This window comes from Populus euphratica, unplaced genomic scaffold (genome assembly GCF_000495115.2).
Source record: "Populus euphratica unplaced genomic scaffold, PopEup_1.0 scaffold50.1, whole genome shotgun sequence".
Taxonomy (NCBI): domain Eukaryota; kingdom Viridiplantae; phylum Streptophyta; class Magnoliopsida; order Malpighiales; family Salicaceae; genus Populus; species Populus euphratica.
In genome coordinates, this window is record NW_011499870.1 from 384,624 (window position 1) to 411,141 (window position 26,518).

General features: G+C 34.6%; 2 protein-coding genes and 1 non-coding gene across 5 annotated transcripts; 2 read left to right on the forward strand and 1 right to left on the reverse strand.

The window, feature by feature from the left end:
- Positions 1–5,199: 5,199 nt before the first annotated feature.
- Positions 5,200–21,860, forward strand: LOC105127026 (probable serine/threonine-protein kinase GCN2). Of its 3 annotated transcripts, none has more exons than XM_011028114.1 (30): positions 5,200–5,427; positions 5,509–5,695; positions 6,378–6,446; positions 6,533–6,592; positions 6,679–6,784; positions 7,431–7,535; positions 8,106–8,510; positions 9,294–9,464; positions 9,592–9,678; positions 9,794–9,880; positions 9,975–10,086; positions 11,013–11,130; positions 11,407–11,461; positions 11,809–11,975; positions 12,524–12,708; positions 13,574–13,722; positions 13,859–14,108; positions 14,762–15,044; positions 15,125–15,218; positions 16,424–16,504; positions 16,617–16,673; positions 17,879–18,010; positions 18,090–18,173; positions 19,359–19,467; positions 19,540–19,676; positions 20,196–20,303; positions 20,513–20,598; positions 20,702–20,804; positions 20,888–21,010; positions 21,274–21,860. In XM_011028114.1, the coding sequence occupies exons 2-30, from the start codon at positions 5,559–5,561 to the stop codon at positions 21,382–21,384; spliced, it is 3,771 nt and encodes a 1,256-aa protein (XP_011026416.1). In that variant the 5' UTR covers positions 5,200–5,427; positions 5,509–5,558; the 3' UTR covers positions 21,385–21,860. The 3 variants fall into 3 exon arrangements, with proteins under 3 accessions (XP_011026416.1, XP_011026417.1, XP_011026415.1); XM_011028115.1 differs by having other exon boundaries at positions 5,531–5,695; XM_011028113.1 differs by having other exon boundaries at positions 5,200–5,695.
- Positions 21,861–22,574: 714 nt separating this feature from the next.
- TRNAT-UGU (transfer RNA threonine (anticodon UGU)) lies at positions 22,575–22,646 on the forward strand. Its single transcript has one exon. It is a non-coding gene; the product is annotated as a tRNA-Thr (tRNA).
- Positions 22,647–23,237: 591 nt separating this feature from the next.
- Positions 23,238–26,495, reverse strand: LOC105127028 (serine/threonine-protein kinase-like protein ACR4). Its single transcript, XM_011028116.1, has one exon. The coding sequence runs from the start codon at positions 26,051–26,053 to the stop codon at positions 23,285–23,287; it is 2,769 nt and encodes a 922-aa protein (XP_011026418.1). The 5' UTR covers positions 26,054–26,495; the 3' UTR covers positions 23,238–23,284.
- Positions 26,496–26,518: the final 23 nt, after the last annotated feature.

Sequence of the window (26,518 nt, forward strand, 5' to 3'; positions counted from 1 at the left end):
TAGATGTGGGTGAGGCCAGATCCTCTCACTCTCTCTCTTTCCTATTCACAGATAAAGATAGGAAACTATACTTCTATCACCATTAAAAACAAAGAACAAGAAAACAAAAGGATCATGGTGCCATCATGGCCTTTGCCTCTCCACAAGCTTGTGGAGGTAACACACGGTGTTAATTATTACTAGTGATGTCTGTATTTATGACAACTTACACAAACTTTAACTAATCTTAGAATTTTATAAATTTTAAAATTAATAATTATATAAATTTTTAATAATTTTAAAATTTAAATCAATAACCTCTAAATAATAAACATAAAATCTAATCAATTAAGTTATACCAGTCAACATCTATTTATTTTTAAAAGCACATTAAAAAGAAGGAGGCCATGGATACAATCAAAACTACACCAATTTACTAAATATACTTTCATTAAACCCAACCTGATCTTGTTGGCTGATTTAAAAAATTCATAACTCAAGTTAGGCTTGAGCTAAGTTTCAAGTTGAAATAAAAATTATTAACAATATAAAACTTAATTGATTTAATCAAGTTTTTAGTAATTTGATTGATCTAAGGAGACTCAATTTAAATATAATTAAATTATCTTCAAAGATTTTTAAAATATAAAATAGCTTCGTTTTAATAAAAATATAAACTTCAATTATATTAATAGCTTAAATGTTGATCTCCTGGCTTAATTCGGATTACATTGACTCTTTTTTAGATCATTTTTATATATATATTTATATTCAATGTTTTATTTAGAAATATATCAAAATAATATTTTTTTAAAAGTTTTTGAGTCTGTTTGGAATCTTAGTTGTCATTACTTTTTAAAATATTTTTTATTTAGAAATATATCAAAAATAATTTTTTTTATTTTTAAAAAATTATTTTTGAAATCAGATATCAAATTAAAATGATTTAAAAATATTAAAAAAATATTAATTTAAAAAAAAAGTATTTTTAAAATATAAAAAAAAGGAAGTCTTACTCATTGTCCACACAGCCCAAATAAGGGCTCTCCCTCAGCTGGGAACAGCAAAGCAACTTCAGTTATGAGCAAAAAACACCACTAAAGTGCACTCTCGGAGAAAGAAACAGTAGCCAAGGAGCAGCAATTCTTTGAGAAGGTACTCAACGAGCCTGAACCCATCACTCAGACCAGTCAGTTCAGAAAAGAAGATGATCTTACTGTATAAAGCACAATCAAAAGATGAAGTTCATAAAGCTACGTCTGTTTCAATAACCTTTTTCTCAGATACTTGGTGACATGAATCCAAAACTAGCAGACTGCTTGGATTTCTAAACTTATGGTGTCTAGAAGAAAGGCCTAATTAAGCAGCTTGATCATAAAGCATGCAATGAACAGTACTGAGATACAGAAATCTTATCTCAGTGAGGCCCTCATCGAAGCAACTCGACCATGCATCTCTTACGTTCTGTACGTAGCATCTCCACTGATTGCTGGTAGACATGACATTATCTGTTATGTAGAGCTTATAACTCGCTTTAAGGGCTTCTTCTTGCAGCTTTTCAAGCTTCTCTTCTGCGTCCACGTCCGGTGCTGCAAGTGAGAATGGCAATTCAGAAGAACACAACCACTTCAAAATCATGGTCTTTTGGTCCATTAACCAACAGCACTGTATCCTTCTACCAGGCTTGATTGGACGATCATCAAACACCTCTCTTCAGCAGGAAAGGCTCTAACAGGCATTGGCATCCCAGACGTCATGAAGGGGAACTGAGAGTGATCTCTAAAACAATGGCTTGGGCTTGCTTGCTACTCTCCATCTCCACCAGGGCACAACATGGGATGTATTTTTCTGTATTGAATCAGCTCAATGCCATGCAAAATCCCTTCTTCAAAACTGCACATTGCCCATACGAGCAAGCGATGCCTTCTAGGCTACGAGCAATTCAGTCGCTAGACAAATTTGAAGTACCCTTGGGCCTTGCCTGATCATGGGCCCATTTAGGTTCAACGATGAAACCCAGTTTTCACTTTGGGCCTTTAAAGACTTAATTATTTTGTTGAAGTCCATGGGTTAGATGAGGTACATTGAGAAAAAGCAGTTTAGATCGTCGTCTAGTTTCCGTTTTTTTCTCTTGTTCTACCTTTTCATATCTTAATTTTATATAAATTAAAACATTTTTTTACTAAATATTTTATACATAGATAATAATTTACTTTTCATAAAAACAACTTTAAATAAATAAAAAAATACTTTTAAATATACAAACGGGATTTTAATTCTGATGGAGCTTATAATAACATGAAAATGCTTCCATGATGTAAAAGATTTTTAATACACAAGGTGATTCTATGTAGTGTTGTTAAATTCACATAGTCTATGCTAATTTTTGTGTCAAGCAGAGTGAAAATTGACTTGATATAATGAATTAATCTGGATAAAATATAAATTAATTTTTTTTAAAGATGCAATTTTAATTTATTTTTAAATAAAATAAAACAATATAGTTATAAATTAACTAGTTAAATTCAAAATATAAATTATTTTAAAAAAAAAACTATGCTTTCTTAAATAAAATTATGTGAGAGAGAAAGGAACATATTCCTATATCTTGGCATGCAACAAGTTTAATAGTTTAGATTATGTTTGTTTCTTGTAAAATTATTTTTTAAATTTTTATGTGTTTTTTTGCTATTAAAAAAGTCGGTTAATAGAAAATAATTTTTAGTCAAAAAAAATTTTCGCTTGATTTTTAAGAAAGTATTTTCTTAAAAAATTTAGGCAGAAAACACTTTTCAGAAGCTATGAAGAATCTAAAAATATTATATTATTTACTGATTATATCAAATTTGATCCTCAAATTTTTTATTGTTATATATATTTTATTTTGAATATTTATTTTTTAATTTCATCCCTTAAAATTTAATTTTTATATTAACTTTGATTCTTATTTTTATAATTATTATTTGCTTTTTCCTTATCGTTTTTTATTGAAATTTTTTATTTATCAAGTTTTATACTCATTTTTTTATTATCACTTATTTTTTTGAAATAATTTATGAAATGTTAGTTATTATTATTTTCATTTCTTCATCTTTTATTTTTTAGATTTGATATCTATTATTTTGATTATTATTTATTTTATTTGAGATAATTTATGAAATTATATTTTTTTAATTTTATTCTCATTTAATTTTTTAATTTGTAAAATTTGTTATTCATTATTTTAATAAATCTGGAAAAAATAAAACATCAATAAATTATTTTCTACCTTATTTTTTATAACATAATAGAAAATATTTTTTAATTTTTTTTATTATAATACCAGGTTTCAAAAAAATAATTTATTTTTTTAATCATTTTTTAGCAAATAAACAGTATGTTAATAATTAATATCATTTTCATGGCGGAAAGCAGCTGGTAAAAGTGCTTCAAACGGCTGCTGAAGAGCTCGAGAAGTAGGAAGACGAAAATGAAAATATTAATTAGGTGATGGAGCCATAAGGATAAGGATGAGTAGTCAAAATTCCAAAAATACTAAAATAAGTCTTGTTGAACAGGATCATGGACCAAAGCCGTCATGCAAGGAACGCATTTTTTTCCACACTTGATCTTATCTATAATGCCTGCTCTGCCACTCTTGAAGCTACAACAATGTCCAGGTCTATGATTCAAATCACTATCAACACACATTTGATTATAGAATTACTCATAATGCCTTGTTATTGTCTTGAAATAGAAAATGCAAAAACTATAAGAACATGACTTCTTGTATTTTATGTTTGTAGAGTATAAAAAATCATTTTAAAATTATTATATAAATATATCTATTTAATAATTTCAACTTTATTTATTCAATTAAATGTATTTATATCTTGTGTGCTCGAAACACCAACCAATTAAAATCGCAGCCACAAATTTAGAGTAAAGATGCCATGATGCTAGCTTGTTAACATAACAAGAAGTAGGGATGTGCAAAAAAACTGGAAAATCGAATAAACCAAGAAAATCGAGAAAACATTAACTGAAAAAACCGAACAAAAAAAAAACCCGATTAAACCGATTATAATAGTTAGAAAAAATCCCAGTTCGGTTTGGTTTTTGGTTTTGTAATGTAGGAACTGGTTAACCCGGACCGAACCGAACCGGTTAAAAAAAGCAATATAAATAGAAAAAATTATCCCCTCTCTACTTAGTAACCTTAGTCGCAGCCCCCTCTCCCCTCTCCCTCTCCCTCTCCCTCCCCCTAGACTTAGAAGATTTACTTCAAATATGAATCTATATGTTGTGACTTACCAAATGTTATTGTTGATAATCTTTGCAATGAATCATGGAAAGATTTGTTTGTGTGGATAGGATGGATATCTTTATTGGTGTCAAACTATGAATGGTACTGCAATAATTGCTTTGCTTGCTTCTTGTTTTTGCATTTTGTGTTGAATAATATAAGGCTCAGTGCCTGGAAATTTAGGATTTTGATTTATAGCAGGGTTTTGGATTTGGGATGAAATCAGTGGTGTTGATTTTTGGCTTTTAATTCGTTTGCACAATGCATGAAAAACAACAGTGGTGAAAAAACATCTTACTGGGCGAGTTCGAGGAGAAATATGAGTATATAGGTTTTCTTGATTTTTTAAAATTAAGAACCGGACCGGACCGAAACCGGTCGGTTTAACTCGATTCAGTTCGGTTTCGATTGTTTTTTTTCAAATAATAAAAAAACTAATTTGGTTGTTTTTTATAGTTAAAAACTAAACTGAACCGAAAATAATTACCCTTAATAATAACCTTTCCTAACAACCTTTCAGCATGGGAATACTCTTGGAGATCAATTTTTGGGTAAGAAAATTTATTCCCCATTTCATTATTTAAAGTTGGAATCAATCTTGGGTGTAAAAATTAATTTGAGAATATTTTCACCATCAGGAAAAAGCCAACATGGATTTCTTGTCAAAAGGATAACAGTGTTATTATAGCTCAAAATCCACACCCATAATGTTTTTATTTTATCCAAAAAATAAATAAAATTCATGCTATCCAAGATAAAGACTCATCCAATCTAATATCAGAATGTTACAAAAATAATTAAATATCATTTTTCTTCCTTTTTTTTATTACAGAGATAAATAAATAAATAAAATATGAGAATCTAACAAACATGCATTATGCTGTCTAAAAATGAAAAAGTAAATAAATAAATAAAATACGAGAATCCAACAAATCAAATTCCAGTGCCTAGAAAAACCAGCCTCCAAGCTCCCACCAATACAGCTGTAACGTATATAAATCGAACTTCAATTCTTTAAATCACCCCAAAGTACCACCACTTTTTCATAGCACAAATTAATTTAAGCAATCTCTTTTGATTTCAAACAAATTATGTATATATTTTTACTTTAAAAAGGACGAAACTTTGGTGGCTTCATGGGTTTTTGATGACAGAAAAAACAGGTCTATTTTTAGAGATTTCAAGGCATTTTGGTTTCTGGGTTTATGAAAATTCATTGATTTCTTGACATTTTTGGTTGAAAGATTGAATCTTTCTGATTACAAGGTGAAAAGGGTTTGTGGGATTTTGAAGAATGGGTCATAGTTCAAAGAAGAAGAAGAAAGGAGGAGGAGGGAGTGGAAGGAGAAGCAAAGGAAGGTCTCAATCAAAAGATCGTTCCTATAATGCATTAGATGATAATGAGCTTCTTGCTGAAGAGATTACTGCCTTGTAAGTGATTTTTGTCTTGATTTTTGAATGGAATTATTTAGTGATATATTCGTTTCTACTAGATCACTGTTTTTTCTAATTCATATTTTGATTTTGGAAGCCAAAGGAAGATGCTTTGGTGTACTTGGTGGTTTGGTTCAAAAGTTTGAATTTCAGCATGTTGTTTTTGGAATAGAAGGGTGTAAGGCTACAAGTTGGTGATCTTCACTGCCTTAAAAATATTTGAAATTTAGACTTGGTTCCTAATGGGATATACCATATATATGGGCTCAGACGACAAATAATAATATATTTTGCTGACGAATTTGAATAGGTTCTGGAATCGGATATTCACTTGAGGATCATTACATTGTAATTGAGATGGTTTGGTACCTTTGGTGCATTGAAATTGTTAGTGTTTGGATTTAAAGAGTATCCGAGGACAGAGTCTACTTATTCACTCATATTTTTCGGGATGCTTTTAATTCAAATAATACCTTTTGATGATCGCCTATGGCATTCTTTGCAAATGGAAGAAAAACTTTAACCTTTAAACTTTTCCTATATTTAGAGTATTCCTTTAATGGCCATAATACGATCAGAATTTTGTCCAGGTTGTGCCCACTTTTGCTTTCATTTTATATAAGGATTTACTTTTCACACTTGTGTCTTTGTGTTTTATTCTAATCTTGTATGCATTTAGGAATGCAATATTTCAAGAAGATTGCCAGATCATTTCAGACTCGCCTCCACAAATCACCATAAAGCTCAGGTTCATTTTATCTCACTATTTTTTCTAACTTTTACATGAAATAAGATTTGTCTTGATTGTGTTTTGCTATGTTTGAATTTGAACAGGCCTTACTCAAAAGATATGGGCTATGAGGATCCAGATGTTTCAGCTCTGCTTTCAGTCAGGTTGGTGATCCACTGGTTACTGTTATTTTTGTTTAATGTTAACACACATGTCTTCTCATACCCTTTTACTTTAACTTATTAATCAGGTGCTTGCCTGGATACCCAGACAAGTGTCCAAGGTTGCAGATTACTCCTGAAAAAGGCTTGACAAAATGTGATGCAGATAATCTTCTCTCTCTCCTAAATGACCAGGTAAAGGATGACTAATTTGAGCTTGATTGGCAATATACTATCATGCACATAATCTGTAATCCTGAATGCATCTTTTTTGTTGCCTTCATGTTTATTTTCAAAAGATAGTAAAGCCAATCCTTTACTTCACCGAATAGCTTTAGTTTTTGGATCAAGGGGTTCTTTCACAGGGTATGATAGCCTCTTTGACCTAGTGGTCAGGATTTCAAATCCTCAAACCCTCTTCATTTATTTACTTATTATTCAACACAGTTGGGTGGTAGGCCTTTGCCTAGTCAACATTTTATGGTTAATGTGCTTCAGCATGAGGCATGCTAAAGATATTAAAGCCTACCTCTGATCTTCACCTTACAACATAAGTTTTTGGGTTGTGTGATTCTTTGATATTATGGGAAAGGGTTATTTAATGAATTCGTTAACTTAAACTTGAAATTCAAATTTATGTTTTTGCTTCCAACATTTCAATTTTTTACTTAAATAAATTTAAATTTATTTAAGTAACTATTCTAAATTTCGCACACATATACATGCATTATCATGTACTTAATTTTATTGCTATAAATACACATTTATGTTTTTGCTTCCAACATTTCACTTTATTGGGCTGAATTGAATTGCCTTTCTCATACTGCAAATCTCTATTAAGGCAAATTCTAATGCCCGAGAAGGACGAGTAATGATTTTCAATCTGGTGGAGGCTGCTCAAGAGTTCCTCTCAGAAATAGCTCCAATGGTTCCAGCACCTGAACCTGTAAGCTATGACATGGAATTGTCCCTTGTCTTCCCAATTTTTTTAATCAATATGCCATATATTTATTATCAACTCATTAGTTTGCTTCCATGCTTTCACTTGCAAAGCCATATATTTCAGTTTTTGATTTGTTTTAGTTTTGGCTCTTCTTCTGTCATGATTATTCCATGAATCAATGTGTGTTTATCAGCATTTTCTGGTTTGGTGTTTTCTTAATCTTTGTCATGATCGGAGACTCGGGGAATTGATATTATTTACCATATGGCTGTCCTATATTTCTTATGTTTTCAGATTAGAAAATTTTGTTTTTAATTTCTAGGACTTCATTTTATGTAAAGAGTTGAGGAATGCTCCTTTTGGGTGGAACTATAGCATAGAGTGAAGATTAGAAAGCAACACTTAATAACAGAGTCAAACACAATGGTGGTTTAAGGGGAAGGGGTGGGAGGAAGGTCCAAAAGAAAAAGTGTCATAGCAGTGTCATATATCCTGTAATTTTTTATGTTACTGTTCATTCTTTATGTTCTCTGTTTGTTTACATGTGCTCTAATTTATTCATTTCTTCTTTAGGTTTTGTGCTCATCCATCAATAGCAGCATTCAGTTGTTTCAGAAGGACATCGCAGTTTCTAGTAACAAGAGCTGCTCATCCAGGGGACCTTTTGTTTATGGTTTCATAGACCTCTTCAGTGGCTGTGGAGAGTCATGGCATTGGGGTCTTGCTGTGGATGAATTAAAATCCCACGTGTTAGACCACTCAGAAGTTGGATATGAGGTACAGGAGAAGAAACTTGATAAGATTACAAAGCCATTGACAGTCCAAGAGGTAAAGCAAGGTCTATTGGTTTCCCCTATTGCCAAGTTGGATACCCTTGAAGAAGAAAGTGAATATGAAAATAAGGGCCTATCTACTTCTAATTCAAGTAGATCTCTAGTGGAGGAATTGGCAGGAACTGATATGAAAGGGGAGAAGCAGGTGAATAATATTGAACATGTTCTTTTTTTTTTCCCTTCCTTTTGAGTGTCAACTTCTTGATTTTTTAAGTTTGTGTTGCCTGTGATTCCATTTTTCTTCATATATACTCGATATTTCCATCCTTTTAATGCTCTTCTTTGGATATATCATTTGTAAATGTGTATAATAATCAACACCAAATTGTTAAAACAATGAGGTGGTTAAGGAAGTGCTGTCAATTTTCTTAGCTTTCAGATATTCACTGGGCTCTTCATTATAGTTATTATTGATTATGCAAGGGTCAAAATCAGAGAGTATATGCACTGCTCTCCTTTTATTTTTTGTGCAGCTTTAATGCTTTGTGAATGGGTGGGTGGCACCTCCTTTGTTGCCTTTCCAATAGATTGCTTATGAAAAGGCTTTAATTATAAAGGAGTTAAACCATCCTTGATGGACAGGTTTTGTAAAATAAGCACTGAAAATATAAAAATCCTAGGTTACCAAGACACAACTTTTGAAATTCTGGGCAAAAAGTACAATTCAGCTTTTGATTGCTTCTTGAAAATGGAGATGAGCTTGTTGAAAATAGAAAAGGTAATTGTTTGTGCATTTCATAAATATGCCTGAATAAAACATGGATTTGCACAAAGTAGTTCAATTGTTGTGCCGTAATAAAGAATGTACGACAAACAGACCACCAATTTTGAAGAAATAGTAACTACCATCATTTGTCATCATTCTTCAAATTCAAGGTCAAATTTGCATTGTAATACTCACTTACAAAGATACTGCATATTTTTATAGGGTATTTTTCTCAAGGAGGTTGGCTATGGGTCAGAAGACGATGATGACCAGGACGATGGTGACAATAGCAATGATGATGAAGATTTTGAAAGTGAGCCTTGGGAATCACTGTCATCGAATTCCTTAGGGTTTAATCAAGCATCTCAAACTATTGAAAAGGATCTTATAATGGTACTTCATTTATTATTGGGATAAGAATCATACTCTTCATATTTTCTCCTTGCCTTTTCTGTTTGAAGAGTCTGGACTGGTTAATCCTTTCCGCTTCAATTATGGACTGACATTGCTTCTTTGTTAGGTTCATCTTCTTCGTCTTGCTTGTGCCTCAAAAGGAGAATTGGTTGATTCTCTGCCTCAAATAACCACCGAACTCTGCAACTTAGGTGTATGTAATCTGATGTCTTCCTGTCTTGCAGAAAGAAACAAAGTCATTTTTGTTGTCTGGGAAAAAGTCAAAGTTTTGTTAAATATGTCCTCTGATGATGGATAACCTGGTGCAGATAATTCCTGAGTCAGTACGGGAATTAGCTTCTAAACCATCCTCAACGTTTAACAAGACATTTGATCATGTTTTCCATGAACATACGGTTCACCACTCTCTCTGTCTTTGTTTTTTTGACAACTGGAAACTGATTTCAAATTGTTCTTCACATTTTTGTCTGTTCTATTAATTTTATCTAGGTCTCATCTAGAGTATCTCAATTTTGGAAACCTACTTCTGATTTAGGAGGGGCTAGTGCGTCTCTCCCAAGCTCTCGATATCTAAATGACTTTGAAGAGCTGCAACCCCTTGGTACTATAATCCTCCATATCTGCGTGTGTGCTAGTGTTTCTATGAGTTTATTTAGGTACTGATTGAATTCTTTGTGGATACATATACATGTCTATGTGAGATCATAGAAAGGTGGAATGTTAGGTGCTGACATATAGGTACTTTATGAAGATGCTTGCTTATAAATGTGTCTTTACTATTTGATCAAGACTTTTATGTACTTGAAAATTTAATTACTGATTTACTAGATGCTTCTTTATGAACTTCATGCCCATATCTGCGTGTGTGCAAGTGTTTCTATGAGTTTATTTAGGTACTGATTGAATTCTTTGTGGATACATATACATGTCTATGTGAGATCATAGAAAGGTGGAATGTTAGGTGCTGACAGATAGGTACTTTATGAAGATGCTTGCTTATAAATGTGTCTTTACTATTTGATCAAGACTTTTATGTACTTGAAAATTTAATTACTGATTTACTAGATGCTTCTTTATGAAACTTCATGTTTGAGTCTTCATGGCATTGTTGTGACTGAATGCTTTGACATTACATTTGTGACACAGGAGGTTATTAAGGAAAATTAATTTTTATTATTTCCTATTTAGTTTAGGAAATTAAATAATATGCTTAATAACTTTATTTTTCCTAGTTTGTTTAAGACTTTTATTACTTGTCCTTTATTTTTATGTTTACAGGTTTGTTTAGGTTGGTTTTTGGGTTTATTTAAGGAGTTGAATAAAGTTTTGAATTAGGGTTTTTGTGTGATCCCTTTACGGCAAAATGCTTTCTTTGTGCTTGCTGTCCTTGTGTTACTCCTGTCTGCATCAATTCGTCTACAAACTTTTTTGACATTACAAAACTGCAATATGCCTTTTTTGTGGCCATAAGTTCAGTAGATACCATATTTATGCTTTTCTTAGAGTTTCCTTTATGAATGGTTACAGGTCATGGTGGTTTTGGCCATGTTGTGTTGTGCAAAAATAAGCTTGACGGAAGGCAGTATGCGGTGAAGAAAATTCGCCTCAAGGACAAAACCCTGCCTGTTAATGACCGAATCTTGAGGTAAATTTATTTTAGATTATGCAGTGGAAGAGTCAGTGCTCAAGGTTTATTGAATGCCAACATGTCTTCATTTCTTTTGACTCCCTAGAAACATCATTCTCTTTTGGTGCAATAGAACTCCCTCTATTTTTTTTTTTTTTTCGTGAAATTAAAAATGGAGTGGAAACTTGATTTTGTGTTCTGATCATGTAAAATTTGCTTGAAGTTTGCAGTACATTTTCTTTTTTATGTTTGATTTTATTTTAAGATTTGTGCCAACCATTGCGAGGTACTTAGGGAAGTAGCCACCCTTTCACGTCTGCAGCATCAGCATGTTGTCCGATACTATCAGGTATAACTTTCTTTTCTGCTTGTTCTGTGGATTATTGAGTAGGAAAGAATCACAATCATGTCTTTGTTGGTTAAGTGTAGCATGTCAAGATATTCATACATGTAAAATGCATAAGACGGTCACTGGTTGCTTGTAGAATGAGACGAGATTGTTATAATGAGTTTTTCTGAAATTTATAGGATGTGTTAATTTAGAATGCTGCTTATATTTTCTATGGAAAAGAGGTTATGCAGCTTCTGAAAGTGACATACTTTTAGTTTTGGCTACAGAAATGTAAGATTCAGGAAAAAATGCTGTTATATTTTTCAGGCCTGTATGATGATTGTGATATTTGTGAACATTCCCAGGCATGGTTTGAAACAGGAGTTGTTGGTATTTTTGGTGACTCCACTGGGGGTTCTGCTACTGCAGCAAGCTCCACATTCAGCTACAAGGGTGCAAGCTCTGCTGGTGTTGGGCAAGAGAATAAGCTCGAATCAACGTATCTGTACATTCAAATGGAATTTTGCCCCAGGTATCGTGTTTTCTTCACTTCAATTTTTTCCTGGCTTGTTTTGTATCCTTTCTAGTATTCTTTAGATGATTTTTCATCATTCATTTTTGTAGGTTAGTTTCTCCTTTGTTTTAAATGAGAAGAACAAAATAAACTTTCATGAATTTGCAGTGAAAAAATTGCATGAAATGCAAAAATGTCTTTGAGCATATGATTATTTTATCCCTTTTATCCATGTAATGAATATAAAAGGAAGTCTCTAATTCATACAGACTTTCCATAAATTTACTTATTTTTCATCTTGAAGTGCTTATAGTTGTTAATCTTTTTTTGTAACTTCTTCTACTTCTTCTTCTTGTTTTTGTTTATGCAGTTTGAATAGCAAATCACTTTCTTCAAGTTATCAACTGCTTTTGAGTTCTGATTTTTCTTTTTGCCATAATTATCAGGAATACTATTGCTTTATTCTTCTTATCCTATAAATTTATGAAACTAAAGAGCTTTTGCATATTTTATTGACCTTGCTCCTTTATTTTCCTTTTTTTTTCCATTGCTTTCGGTTTTGGAAGGACTCTCCACCAGGTTTTCGAATCATATAATCATTTTGACAAAGACTTAGCATGGCATTTATGTCGGCAAATTGTGGAAGGCTTGGCACACATACATGCACAAGGAATCATTCATCGAGACTTGACCCCAAATAACATATTTTTTGATGCTCGGAATGATATTAAAATTGGAGATTTTGGTCTCGGTAAGATCCAGGAGCAATTCTCTTTCTCTGCAAGTACTATAGTTTATTGTCTATTTAATTAATTATGTCGGTTGCAGTTGTGAGTATTTCTCTTGAATATATGATGTGCCAAAAAGATGAAATGAATTGCAAAGAAGCTAATTGGATTGCACCAATCTATAATTTTGGATTATGTTATAAAATGGCTACAAATTTGCCAAGAACTACTTGGTGCTAGAAAGTTGAAAAGAATTCTAATCACATTTTTTTTATTAAAGTAAAAATTTCTTCAGACTCATATTTAGTTTAAATACTCAAAATTGGTCAATCAAGACTCAGATTTTATTGCAAGTGTTTATAATGCACAATTAACACCAGAAAATTCTAATATTTCATGTTATAACTTTGATTCTAGGAGGGAAATGTTTTTGAATTTTACATTGGTAATGGCCTTTCAGTTTGGCAATAAATCCTCCATTGAAAAAACAGTAAAACAAATAAAAAATGATGTCCAAGGAGACGATGTTAACACTCCAAAATTTTTTACCACACTCCCACTATCCCATATTTTGATACAAAAATAAGAAACAAAGGTGACATATTGGGATTCTGGCTAAACATTTTTAGAGTGTTATTATCATCCCCCAAAGTCTTGTTGGACATGATAAGAAAGGAGGTGCTTTTTGAAGTTCTTAACCTCACCATGATGTGCACATGTGTAAGCACTCATAATTGGATCTTTCATCTCTTCCAACTAAGAATTTGGTTCCCTTATACCGATGAGGGCATGCATTGATTCATGATCAAGCAATATCTCAATTCTTGTATAAAATAAAATGGAATATCTCTGTTCATTTTCTAACAGACATTTGATCTGTGGTTTCAGCCAAGTTCTTGGAATTGGAGCAGCTGGATCATGATGCAGCTTTGCCTGCAGATACAGCTGGAGTTTCAATGGATGGTACTGGTCAAGTTGGAACCTACTTTTATACTGCTCCTGAGATTGAGCAAGGATGGCCAAAGATTGATGAAAAGGTAAACTTTTGGTGGCAGCTTCTTCAACTTAATCTTCAGCATTAGTCATCATGCAAGTTAAGCTCCAATTTTGCAGTCATGTAATACATTTTGTTCAGATATTATTTGCAAGATTGCTAACCCATCTACATTTCAGGCTGACATGTACAGCTTAGGGATTGTGTTTTTTGAGGTTTGGCACCCTTTTGGGACAGCCATGGAGAGACATGTTATTCTATCTGATCTGAAACAAAAGGGAGAGCTTCCTCCCTCATGGGTTGCTCAATTTCCAGAGCAAGCATCCTTGTTGCGGCGCTTAATGTCTCCAAGTCCATCAGATCGTCCATCTGCAACAGATCTTCTAAAGCACGCATTTCCTCCAAGAATGGAATCCGAGTTGTTAGATAGTGAGTATTTTTTTTTCTTGTATTCTTGTGTGTATTTATTCATTTGCTTAATTGTGTCTTTGAAAATTACATACAATATTATTGTGATGGACAAGTAGGATTTATTGTCTTAACAGATGAAGAAAGGGAAACTTGGAGATCATGGTAAAGGATGATAAAATTTGGACTTGCATTTCTCAGCTTATTTCTAATTTTCTTTTTTGTATCTTTTGACTTTCATAAGAATTGAATGTTAGAATTTGTAAAAATAACAGAAACTGAGGAATTTCAAGAATGTATTTAGATATATGGAATTGTATTATTGGAAAAAGAAGAATGTACTGTGATAAAGGATACTCAATTCTCAGAAATTTAAAATCTGTGGTCACAATTCCACCAAATGATTGGGGCACAAAAGACTTGTATAACTCTTAAGAGTGGCGCGCTAATACCAGAATTTTTTTCTTACAAGTTCAAATAAGTAGTACGATTACCGCTAGGGAGCAATCTCTGTGAAATTACAAGCACTTTAGAATCTATAATGAATTTTTATGGACCACTTTTTTTAACATATTTGATTTTTGGACAAATATGGAATTTTATGTCTTCTGAAGTGATCATGTAGCTTTTTATTAATCAGTTCAACTTATTGCCCTTTTGCCTTATGTTTTCAGATATGCTAAGAACAATGCAAACTTCTGAGGACAGAAGTGTGTATGATAAAGTTGTGAATGCTATCTTTGATGAAGAGATATTACGCATGAAAAACCAACATCAACATGCTGGTAGATTGAGGATTGCCAGAGATGATACTTCCTGTATCCAGCTTGAAGATTTAGACACTGAGCTCCGTGATTGTGTTATTGAAATTGTTAGAGAAGTGTTCAAACAACATTGTGCAAAGCATCTGGAAATAATACCCGTGCGCTTATTGGATGATTCCCCACAATTTAACAGGTTAGTTCTACCCAAATATTTCTGTCATCTTTCTTGTCTAGTGTTAGAGCTGGTTCTAACTTATGGTTTTGCATGAGAAGGAACACTGTAAAACTTTTGACCCATGGGGGAGATTTGCTTGAACTTTGTCATGAGCTGCGTCTGCCTTTTGTTAGATGGCTTATTGCAAACCAGGTACCAAACTCCATACTGTTTGACATTGATTTCTTGCCATATATATGATAATTGTAAATTGGCATACAAGTTTAAGGAGGGAGTTGCTTATCTTCTCATGGTTTGATTAGACTATATCCCCTTTATCCTTTTCAATTGTAGTTTTTTTTTTCTGTTTTCTTTGTTCGCTCAACTTTCCTCGTTGGCTGCACACTGTTCCGAACCATGACTTACCTAGAGGGAGTTGGCATCACCAGGGTTTAGCAATCTAGGTCAAAATCAGGGAGTACTTTTTATTTAATTTAAAATATGCAAAGTGGAAAAGATATTGGTTTTGAAAATTTCCAATTCATTTATGGTTCCTAATAAACATTGCATAGGGCTTCTTTCTTTATTGAATGAAAATTTTCCTTAATTTGGGAAATTTGACTTCCTTACAAATCATCTGAAATGAACAGACTTGAAAAGTTTGCTGCACAAAATAAACCTGGCACTTAGAGCTGGAGACTCATCTGATGGATGATAGTCAAAAAACCTTAGGGGTTTTGTTTGACATGTTAACTGTTCTCACTCATTATTACAAGTTTCTACCAATCAGTGGGAGGAAATCTGAATTAAATAATTGAATAGTAGAGGGGCACACTATTTTTTTTATGATTGTTTGGGAAGAAAGATTACGAAATAATTACCAGCAAGGATTTATTTTGTTTTCACATGTATGTATTGTTAAAGTAGTAGTGGTACTGAAGACTAAACGATTACATGGGTTTTATACTGAATGAAAGAAGTTATCTTATTATGTCAGGAAAAGGTTACTCTCAAATTATTTTAGCATCATCCCTTACCTTTTTGTCATTTTTGAGTGAGATCAGGATGGGGCCTATTAGGGATAAACTTGGATAAAAATATGGACTCTGTCGACTTGTTATCATGAGCTTAAAATAAATGTAAAATTGCCAACTGTTATTTCTACAAACGAAATCTGGGATGTAGATGTAGAATGAAGTTCTGTTCAAGAACTTGTTGATATTTTGTGCAGAAAAGTTCTCAAAAGTTGGGATGTGTCACAGAAGATGAACTGTGCAAGATCCAATCCCAGCAAAGCATCTCCATACACATGCTTCTCTTTGTTATCTCAGCATAACTGTTCAATTAATATATTGTTAATCATCTAAAAGAAGTAGGTGTGGAATGAGTGAGCCATTCTTGTACTTCATCTCTTACAGAAATCATCTTTCAAAAGATATGAAATATCATCTGTTTTTAGAAGAGCAATTGGTCATTCACCACCAAATCGCTATCTCCAGGTACAGATTTTAATATTTGTCCAGCTAGTCATCTGCAATATCTATGATCAAATGTTTTTGCATCCACTTGCTTGTCAGAACTCTGAATATTATGCTTTTTTTTATGTAATAGGGAGATTTTGACATTATTGGAGGTGCATCAGCTCTGACAGAGGCAGAGGCTATTAAGGTACTGTTCTTTTTATCTTATGGTTTTTTCCTGTATAATCTTTAGATATTTGTGAAACCACTCAACTTGTCTTTATGGAGGTAATGATGAGATTTTACTAAAGCATCTGCCAAGGTCCCTGATATGGGACTCCAGAAAAATTTCTGTAGCCTATTTGAACTTATTGAAATAGGGTTTCCAATCGAAGAAATTGGTAGAGAGATTTTGAGTATAAAAGGGAGATTGATGAGGCAAGGTTAAGTATACATTAAATAAAATGACCCCTTATAACAATTTTTACTTTATATTTCATTCTCTGAATAAATAAATGTTGATGAAGTTCAGGATGGAGATGGATTAAAGACAGTTAAAAAATTTAGCTTGCTAGTTAAAAAGATTAGCTGAAGAGGCTGGATGTGTGTCGGGTGGTGGGTTGACAGTTAAATTTTGTATCTTTTCAAGACCCGTTCTTTTATTTTGCAAGTTCTCATCTCTTGTTAGTCCACAGTAGAACTGAATGAAGCTAAAGCTGAGTTGAGTTATATGTCATTTTAATTCTTCTCTATTCTGTTCACTTATCTTCTCTTGGGGGGGGGTTGGTATCTGTTTTCAAAAACATGTTGAAAGGAGCCGATGTAAAAATGTGAAAATTTTTAATATCAATTATTGATGACAACTATGCATCCTGTACAACTGTGACTAGGATAATAGGATTCATCCAAATGTAAAGTTATTCTGTGTATGCATTCATGCAAGGTTTCAAATTCTGCTATTCTGCATTGTATTTTTAATACCTGTAAATCTCCCACTTCATGAAGGTAAGTGTAATCTCGTTTCCTCTCTAAATAATATTTTTCTGAGGTTACTATCTTTTTAAGTTAACAAAACACCAAGTTTCTGTATAGTTTCATAAGACTTGGCAATGTCTATTCAATAATACCCCCCCATAGACCATTTCTAACACAGGATAAAATGATAGTTGAAAACTGGTTGCGTCCAGGTTTCTATATAAAGAACTTGTACTTTTTTAGGATTTTTACAATCCTGGCATGCTGTTGCAAGAGGTTGCATCAAATAAAGGTTTATATATCACAACTATCAATGTCATGGAGTGACTGATAAAAGTTACATGCAATGTATCTTTCATTAACCAGTCTCTTCACTGTATTTAGAATTTTTAGAATGCTTCATTATTGAATTCGTTGAATTTTTTGTTTATTTCTCAGGTGACAATGGACATTGTAACTCGCTTCTTTTTCCCAGATTCTTGTGATATTCATCTAAATCATGGGGACCTACTGGATGCTATCTGGTCTTGGGTAGGAATCAAGCCAGAGCATAGACAGAAAGTAGCGGAGGTATTCTGTTGATTTACTTATGAGATGCATTATTGGGTATGTCAAATATGACCTCACAGATGCTTCTTTTCAAATGAAGCTTCTTTCTCTGATGGGTTCTTTGCGCCCCCAATCCTCTGAACGGAAGTTGAAATGGGCTGTTATTAGGCGTCAGCTTTTGCAGGTTTGATAAATGTCACAAATCAACTTAAAACATTTATTACCCTCCATCATTTATCAATGCCAGTATCACTTTTATCCTCCTTTGGTCCGTGTGATTGTCATGTGGGAATTTTGGTTTTCTTTTTATCTTTGATTTGTACACGGTTAAAAACACTTTTAGGGAAAATAGCATCTGCTTGCTTATTGGTAGAAGAATACCAAAGTTTGGGCTCCCTCTAGAAGTTGTATCTTGAGTTTATTCATGTTCATTTTGTATCAAGTTAATTAAGTAAATAGAGAATGGAAGGATGGAAATCTTTGTTTTTGAACCCAAGAGATTTTGGAAAGTCGAAGTTAAATTTGGGGATACTGCTAGCTTATGGAGAACTAATGCTGAAAGGAAAAACTAAAAGTTTGCCACAGAGAACCTGGAGCAGTTCTCTAGTACTCCAGGGTCTGTCATGGACAATACAGCAGTGCTATTCAAGCCACTGTAGCATTCTGTTTTTAGAAGCTTTTATGCCTATTTGTATCTTTTTGCTAGGCCATTTGAAATTAGTTATGTAAGGCACATGACTTTGTTTAAGTTCTAGTTTTTCATTCCTCTTAAATAGTCTTTGCAGCCATTTTGCGCTCCTGCCTTTTGATTATTAATATAATTCAGCCTTTTGTTTATTATGCTTACTGAAATGTCAGGGTTTACATGATGTAGCACCATGAAAAGTGTTTCTTCCTTTTTCTCTAAGAAACTTAGATCTGAATGGAAAATAATTATTGGTCCCTCCTGGTCACACTGCTGACCGAGTAAACATATAATTTCAAAGTTTCCTTGCATGCGTAATCATCTTCTGATGCTTTCAGTGTCTTCATATTATTTTGTACTGTGTTATGTTGGTAAGGTATTTTATAAGCTAAGTCCATCTGTCCTTGTTTGGGCTTCATATCTTCTCGTTGACTTCTGTTCAATTTTTTGGAGTCTCATCTTTTTTTATTTTCTCATTCTATCCTGCTGTGTTATTGCAATTTGCATCCCTTTCCTTTCTGTTTGCTCACTTGAATGTGCTTGGTACATTGGCAGGCTCATGATGCTCAGAATATTCATCTTCAGTGGCAAAGCCATGTTTTTTAATATTGCAGTTCATATTCTACAATATTACAATTCAAAGGGATTTAACTGCTCCCCCCCCCCCATTTCAATGTCTTTCAGGAATTAAATTTAGCAGAAGCTGTTGTGAATAGGTTGCAGACTGTTGGTTTGAGGTTTTGTGGAGCAGCAGACCAGGCCCTTCCTCGGTTAAGGGGAGCTCTGCCAGCTGGTACAAAGCGCGTTTCTGCTTTGCTCATATAATAGCTAATCTAACTTTTACTTAGCTGTGATACAACTGCAGATAATCGTATCCGGAACGCACTTGATGAGCTATCAGACCTCTTTATCTATTTGAGGGTTTGGAAGATAGAGAACCATGTGTACATAAATGCTCTAATGCCATCAACTGAAAATTATCATAGGGATTTGTTTTTTCAGGTAAATCAGCTGCAGTCATACGTGTATACTAGTATAATATTTATATGCTCATACAGAGTACTTATTTACTACTGCTTCTAATGCTTGCTGGTCATAGTATCTTGTGTTTTTGTCTCTGAGATAGTGACTATTAGCCTAGTGATTGTGTGGAATCTTTCATCATTCCAGATGATATATAGCTCAACCTAGATACATGCAGATTCCTTTTGGCCCAAGTATGATCGTACCATATTTTTTAGTTCAATTATGCTCCACATACTCTATGGTATCTCTTAGTTCCAAATTGGCTAGTTGAACTATCTATTCTGCAAGCTAATTCCAATGGCCTAATTGTGAAAAAGCATATAATCATTTTGGTGGAGAGGAGTTGTTAAAGGATACGTGGAGCTGCTCTAGGCCTCACATAGCTCCTGACTCACTTTCTTCATTTGATTTCTCTATATCTACTTGATAACTATATGCATATATATTTTTTTTGGCTGATAGTTTCGATGACTAGTTGTTATTTCCTTGGCCCAGATATATTTAACGAAGGAGAACAATCCTGGATCAGTTAATGAAGGCGCATTGCTTGCTGTTGGTGGTCGGTATGACTATTTGCTGCATCAAATGTGGGATAATGAATATGTATGTCATTCTCCTTATTTCTTCGCCTCTTTCTCATCTTTCCATTCAGTTCTGTGCATTTACTGATATCTATCATGTGCGGGTAGTTCAGCCATCTGTTTTTGATAAGACAACTTGATATCGCCAGTGTGACATAGATTATAGTTTTGAAGCATAATTCTGATGTGAAGTGTGCATTTTTGTTAATGTTTCTGTCTTCTTTTATTCAGAGAGCAAGTCCTCCTGGTGCTGTTGGCACCAGCCTTGCATTAGAGACAATTATTCAGTATTCTCCTGGAGAGTTCAAGCCTATTAGGTGCAGTTTCCTTCATTTGCTCCTCTTTTTGTTTCCAATCTACTGTTTTAATATTTAACTATATTCGCAAGAGTGGATATTGTCTTGCCATTTGTTGCTGCAGAAATGAAGCTGCCACTGCTGTTCTTGTTTGTTCAAGAGGAGGGGGAGGTTTATTGGCTGAGCGCATGGAATTAGTTTCTGAATTATGGGAAGAGAATATTAAGGTTGAAAATTAAATACCGTGCCGTGCTTGTTCAACTGTCTTAGTTGCACTGTACTAATTGGTTTGTTTGTCTATGATCACCAGGCTGAGTTTGTCCCACAACCTGATCCAAGCCTTACAGAGCAGTATGAATATGCAAGTGAGCATGATATAAGATGCCTTGTCATCATAACAGATGCAGGGGTATCACGAACAGATGTTGTCAAGGTAATAATGATCAAAACCTGTTCTGAACTTTGCTGCATTTTATATGGGGGAATGCTCTAATACTGCAACGTTCCATATAAATTACTTGAACACTGTAAGATACGCATACCTCACCCTACCTTGGCTAGCATAAGCTGACCTTGACCAAAGTCTTTGGGGAAACCCTCAAGCGTTTTTTCTCCTTTCCTTTTCCAGTTTTGAGCTGTTTAAGTAATCTTGATGCAGTGAAGATGAACTGTTAATTCATGGACTGATATTTCCAGGTTCGTCATATCGAACTTAAGAGGGAGAAGGAGGTTGCAAGAGAGAAGCTTGTCAGGTTTCTGTTGGATGCAATGGCAACACTGTTTAGAAACCCCTCAGTTTGGAATTAGGCGCTCATCAAGGGCAATTTTTATCTAGTTTTTGTTAGCTGTTTTCTGATCCATCACAACTTTCTAAGAATTGAGAAAGATTCAAGATGCTGGAGATCAACTTCCAAATATCCCGAGAGAAAGATCATGAAGTTTATCTTACACAACACAACAGAATTTACATTTAGTACATAACAGACAAATTTTTCTTCTTCAACAATCTGCTCTGGAGAAAGTTTTGCAGATGTAGATTTTTCTTACTCGAGCACTTCAATAGTGACAATTTTGAAGTTTCATAATCAAAAGATCGATGTACATTATAAATATGTAAATATATGTGATATTCCAACATAGTAATTCCTCTTGGAGTAGGAACTAGGAAGGCATCAACAAGCATTGTGAATGCACAAGAAATACTTGATATGTAAAGTAAAAGATAATTGATTTATGAAAATATGAGAAAGCAAAGAGGCACATGTTTATGTCTAGTTATTAAATCTAGTCTAGCGGGTTAATCTAATAACCTTCAGACCCACGACGAGTTTCATTTCGAAATATCTTAGACATCGGCCCAGGAAGAGCTTATTCTTCCTGTTTTTCTAGAGTAGCAGGGAGAGCTTAAGATCAATGGTCAAGGATATCTAGTTCTCAACCGCGCAGTGCTTGGAAATCAAATCTATCAGTGGCTGCATGTTGAAAATATCAAAGCATATGATCTGACTTTTGATCCATGCATTAAAGCAGTACTGTACTGAAGTGTCACCGAAAGATTACAGGAAATACAGGTAAATGAGTTACGAAGATCATACTGAGAAAAGATTCATCTAGTTTTTTCTTTACCTAACTTTTCTTCTAAGCTGAAGAATCACTTAGCATTATTTGGTAGAGGGATTAAATAGGAACTAAATTGTTTACTATGTTAAACAGACTTCTACCTTCTTAACTTCTGGGTTGCCATAGCAACCGCTTCCCTAGTGGCCACTGCCATCATAGTCGTAATTTTCCTTGTTGTCACCACCAGGTCCACCACGCATGGTTGATGTGATCTCAACTGGGTCAATAACATGCTGCTATTACAAAACTTCCATGGCCAGCCGCCAGAGTTTATATCATTAAATGCATTGCTATAAATCAACATCTGCATTTTTGACCTTTAATTAGACGCCGCCCGGTGGCCGCTTCTTTTTATTATGATGATTATTACCCGACAAGCCCCTATAGCTCAGTGGTAGAGCGTCAGTCTTGTAAACTGAAGGTCCGTAGTTCGATCCTGCGTGGGGGCATTTTAAGTTTATATATATTCATAGATTCTTTCATTTCACCATCCAACGTCAACAATAAGAATTAACAAAAAAAAAAACTATTTTTTTTTAAATAATTAATTTAAGTTGACATAATAACTCAAACTCTTTTTCAAGTCAGTTTTCAAACCCAATGTAACAATTATATCTTTATGATCCGGTCAATATCAAATTAATAATTAAAAAAATAAAAAAAAAAAAGAAAATTAATAATAAAAAATTAAAAAAAAAAAAGAGAAAGGAAATGTGAGGTTATCAAAACTGAAAATCAAAGCAGGCAAAAAGACTTGCAACAAGGTTCCAACTAGAAAAGTTTGGTACAAAACTAAAGCAGACGAATGGAAATCGTGGGTCCAAATTTATGAACAACCTCATTGCTGTTGTTGTGTTAAGCATTGCATAACTTTTATGATTATGATTTCAAAAATAAATTAAAAAAAAACTATAAATTTATATTTTTTTTTCTTAAATAAATTTATAATTGATTATCAAACACTTTTAAATATCTTTTAAATCTATGGTTGTGATAGGATGTAGAAGTGCTCATGATAGCACTACTGTTACAGATGTTAAACTCTTCATTCAACAAGAGCAAATCACACCCAAGAACTCAAAATGTTTCAGAAGTTATGCTGCAAGAACAATCTTTCTTGAGGCGAAGCAGGTCCAATCTCTTCCTCCAAACTCCTCAGCGCATCCCCTGCATTTGCAACATAGCCTAAATTTCTTGCTGAGGATTTACCATCGACATCTGCATCCGAGGCTGATGACTTTCTCCCTTGGGAGGAAGTAACGCTTGGAAAAGTTATCCATGAAGGTGCACGAAACTCGATCCTTTGGTCTTCGCCTTCGACGACATCAGTTTCTGAGACTGCTGATTGGTTTGAAGATCTCTGTGAGGATTTCTTGTGCATTCTACTGCTTCCAAGAATAACTTCGGTCGGCAATATTGGTTGGTCATTGCATGGGCTGCCCATCAACTGTGCAAGGGCACGTTCTAAAGCTGTTGTTACTTTATCCATGGATGGCCTTTCCTTCCCCCTCATTCTAACACACTTGCAAGCTACATTTGCAATCCTTTTCAAAGCTTCGGGATCGGATGGAGGCTTCAACGCTGGGTCCAATATGGCTGATATATCTCCTGCTTTGATCAGAGGAACTGCCCATTCAACTATATTTCCTTCTTCGTATTGCATATCTATGGCCTTTCTGCTACTGAGGATTTCTAAAAGCAACACGCCAAAGCTATAAACATCGGATTTGGTTGTGAGGTAATGAAGCCTGTAGTACTCAGGATCAAGATAGCCAAGAGTTCCTGCAGGAAGCTCAGCCAACGGCGAACTACTATCAGCTGGTCCCAACAAAGAAAGGCCAAAATCAGACACCCTGGCATTGTGTTCTTCATCAATGAGAATGTTTGAAGATTTGATGTCTCGATGAATTACAGGTGGACAAGCATAACCATGCAAGTATTCGATTCCCCTAGCTGCTTGGACTGCAATGGTAACCCTTCGAACCCAATCCAATTGCTCTATTAAGGCAGGGTTCTTCCCATGAAGATGCTGGTGCAAGGATCCATGAGCCATGAATTCGTAAACCAGAAGCCTTTCTCCACCCTCTTCACAATAGCCAAGCAGGTTGAGTAAATGAGCATGGTTTAACCTTGATAGCAGATCAAGCTCATTGTGGAATTCTTTGGAGTTTTTCTGCTTATCAGAACACACAATAGCCTTTTTAACCGCAACAACTGTCCCATTCTTTAACACCCCCTTATAAACACATGAGAAACTTCCCTTTCCCACTATGGATTCTTCCTTGAATCCGCTGGTGGCCCCCTCAAGTTCCTCATAAGTGAACATCCTTGCCCTCCTTAACTTAATCTCATCCATGTCAGGACGGATCTTCCCGTTATCTTTAGAAACTGAAGTACCGCCGCTGTTGTTTTTCTTGGGCTTCAATTGTTTTGCCGAGCATTGACAGTTCCTCAGCCTATAGCGAATATACAAAATAGCAGTTGTTGTTACAACAATCACCAAGAACACAGCAAGGCCAATCTCTGCAATAACAAATGGCAATTCCAATGACCAAAACCTTTTCTTTCCTTTAGCATTATTGGAATATAAAGAAGTACAGTTTGAGAAGCATTCTGCTGAATAGCATCTTGAACAGTTATAATCACACTGAAGATCTGATTTCAAAGTACATTCCATTTTCTGGTACATTTCAGCAGGGCAACCATTACTACAAGGCAAACAAACATGAGAGTCTGGAGACTTGCAAGGTGAATTAGCATTGAAAAATTCATAGGAACCAGGAGGACAAGGAGTAGTTTCACAGAGTCCAGGCGAAACAGCTAGGGGAAGAGAGCTAGGGAACTCAAGACCCCAACAAACAGGTAAGAGGGATTTCTCGGCAAGAATTCCACAAGTGAAGTAGTTTCCCGCAGCGATTTCATAGACCTTAATGGCAGTCGGGGTTGGAGTGCTTCGCTTTAAAATATAGCCCCAACAAATCACCTCGCGGTCATAGCTCTTGATTCCACAAGCATGGAACTTTCCTCCCACGACAGACAACATAGGATCACTAGGAGGAAAATCAACATTTCCTTGGTTCAAATATGCTGCTGATATGACAGAAATCTCTTCTTCAAGGCCCAAGCTCCTTCCCCAACAGAAGGCTCTTGAATTCACCCCCTCTAGAATCCCACAAACATGATAGCCACCAGCGGCAATCTTTTGAAACCTCATTTCTTGAGGAATCAAGCTGATTACAAGACTATTAGCCTCATCACCCCAACAGAAAACAGTCCTATTCTCCGAAAACAATCCACAATTGAACTCAGAACCAGCTGAGATTGATTGAATCTGCCCATCAAACACATGGTTCCTTGTCATGTTGTAACCCCAACAATCAATAAGGGAAAGGTTTCTACTCCTGCCTGTTGAAGGCTTTCTCAAACCACATAAATGGTAATCGCCCGCACTGATTTCTACATACTCGGCCTCTTCCATCATAGGCTGAGGCACACCTGGTCGAAGATAGCCACTACTTCCCCAACAATACGGTTTGTTAGATTCCAACAGAAGCCCACAAACAAAGCCATCTCCAGCAGTTAGACCAATAAAAGGGAAATGAGCTGGAGTTCCATAGATTATAGCTGAATTTGAACCATAACAATTCACAAGATGAGAACCATCTGATTTTAGACCACAAAAGACAGGGCCATTCTCACCATAAGAAATGGCAATGGAAGACATGGAGCCTAAACCTGAGACTAGCCACCATAAATCTGATAGAACCACAAATTGAACCAAATATCCACCATTCCATTTGCCAATCATCAAGACCCTGACAAAAAAATCTCTAACAGAATAGCTCAAATTCCCCATCAAACAAGCCAAACCCCAAGATACAAAGATATGAAATGGCACCTAATTTATGTTTTGATGGTTAACCAACTGCACTATAGGTACACGAGGAATTCACCTTGATTATGACTTGCATGTTGGCCTCTTAAAACATGATGTGAAATTCTGAAATCTGTCGGTATTCAACAGTAACCAGCACGAAGTGAAAAAACCTATCAAGAACGACACCTAAACACCATATTTTGCATCCAAAGACCACACAACACGCAACCCTCATCCGTAAGCAACAAAGGAGGAAAAAATGTGACGAACATTGCAAACATACTTGAAGCTATTGATGTTCAACCAAAACCCAGATTAAAAAACTTACTATCTTGAAACAAGACGCTCTACAAACTACAATCTCATAAACACAACACCTCATACGGAAAATTCAAGAACTTGAGCAGCTTTTGATCTTTGCGCATTCCTGTTTCAAAAAATAAC

Excerpts from the sequence above, each read along its gene's own strand:
- LOC105127026 (XM_011028113.1), top strand. The coding sequence starts at position 5,559 with ATGGGTCATAGTTCAAAGAAGAAGAAGAAAGGAGGAGGAGGGAGTGGA. Across the intron at positions 6,593-6,678 it reads TCAGCTCTGCTTTCAGTCAG|GTGCTTGCCTGGATACCCAG; the intron begins GTTGGTGATCCA and ends CTTATTAATCAG. Across the intron at positions 11,131-11,406 it reads GTTAATGACCGAATCTTGAG|GGAAGTAGCCACCCTTTCAC; the intron begins GTAAATTTATTT and ends CGAGGTACTTAG.
- LOC105127028 (XM_011028116.1), bottom strand. The coding sequence starts at position 26,053 with ATGGGGAATTTGAGCTATTCTGTTAGAGATTTTTTTGTCAGGGTCTTG.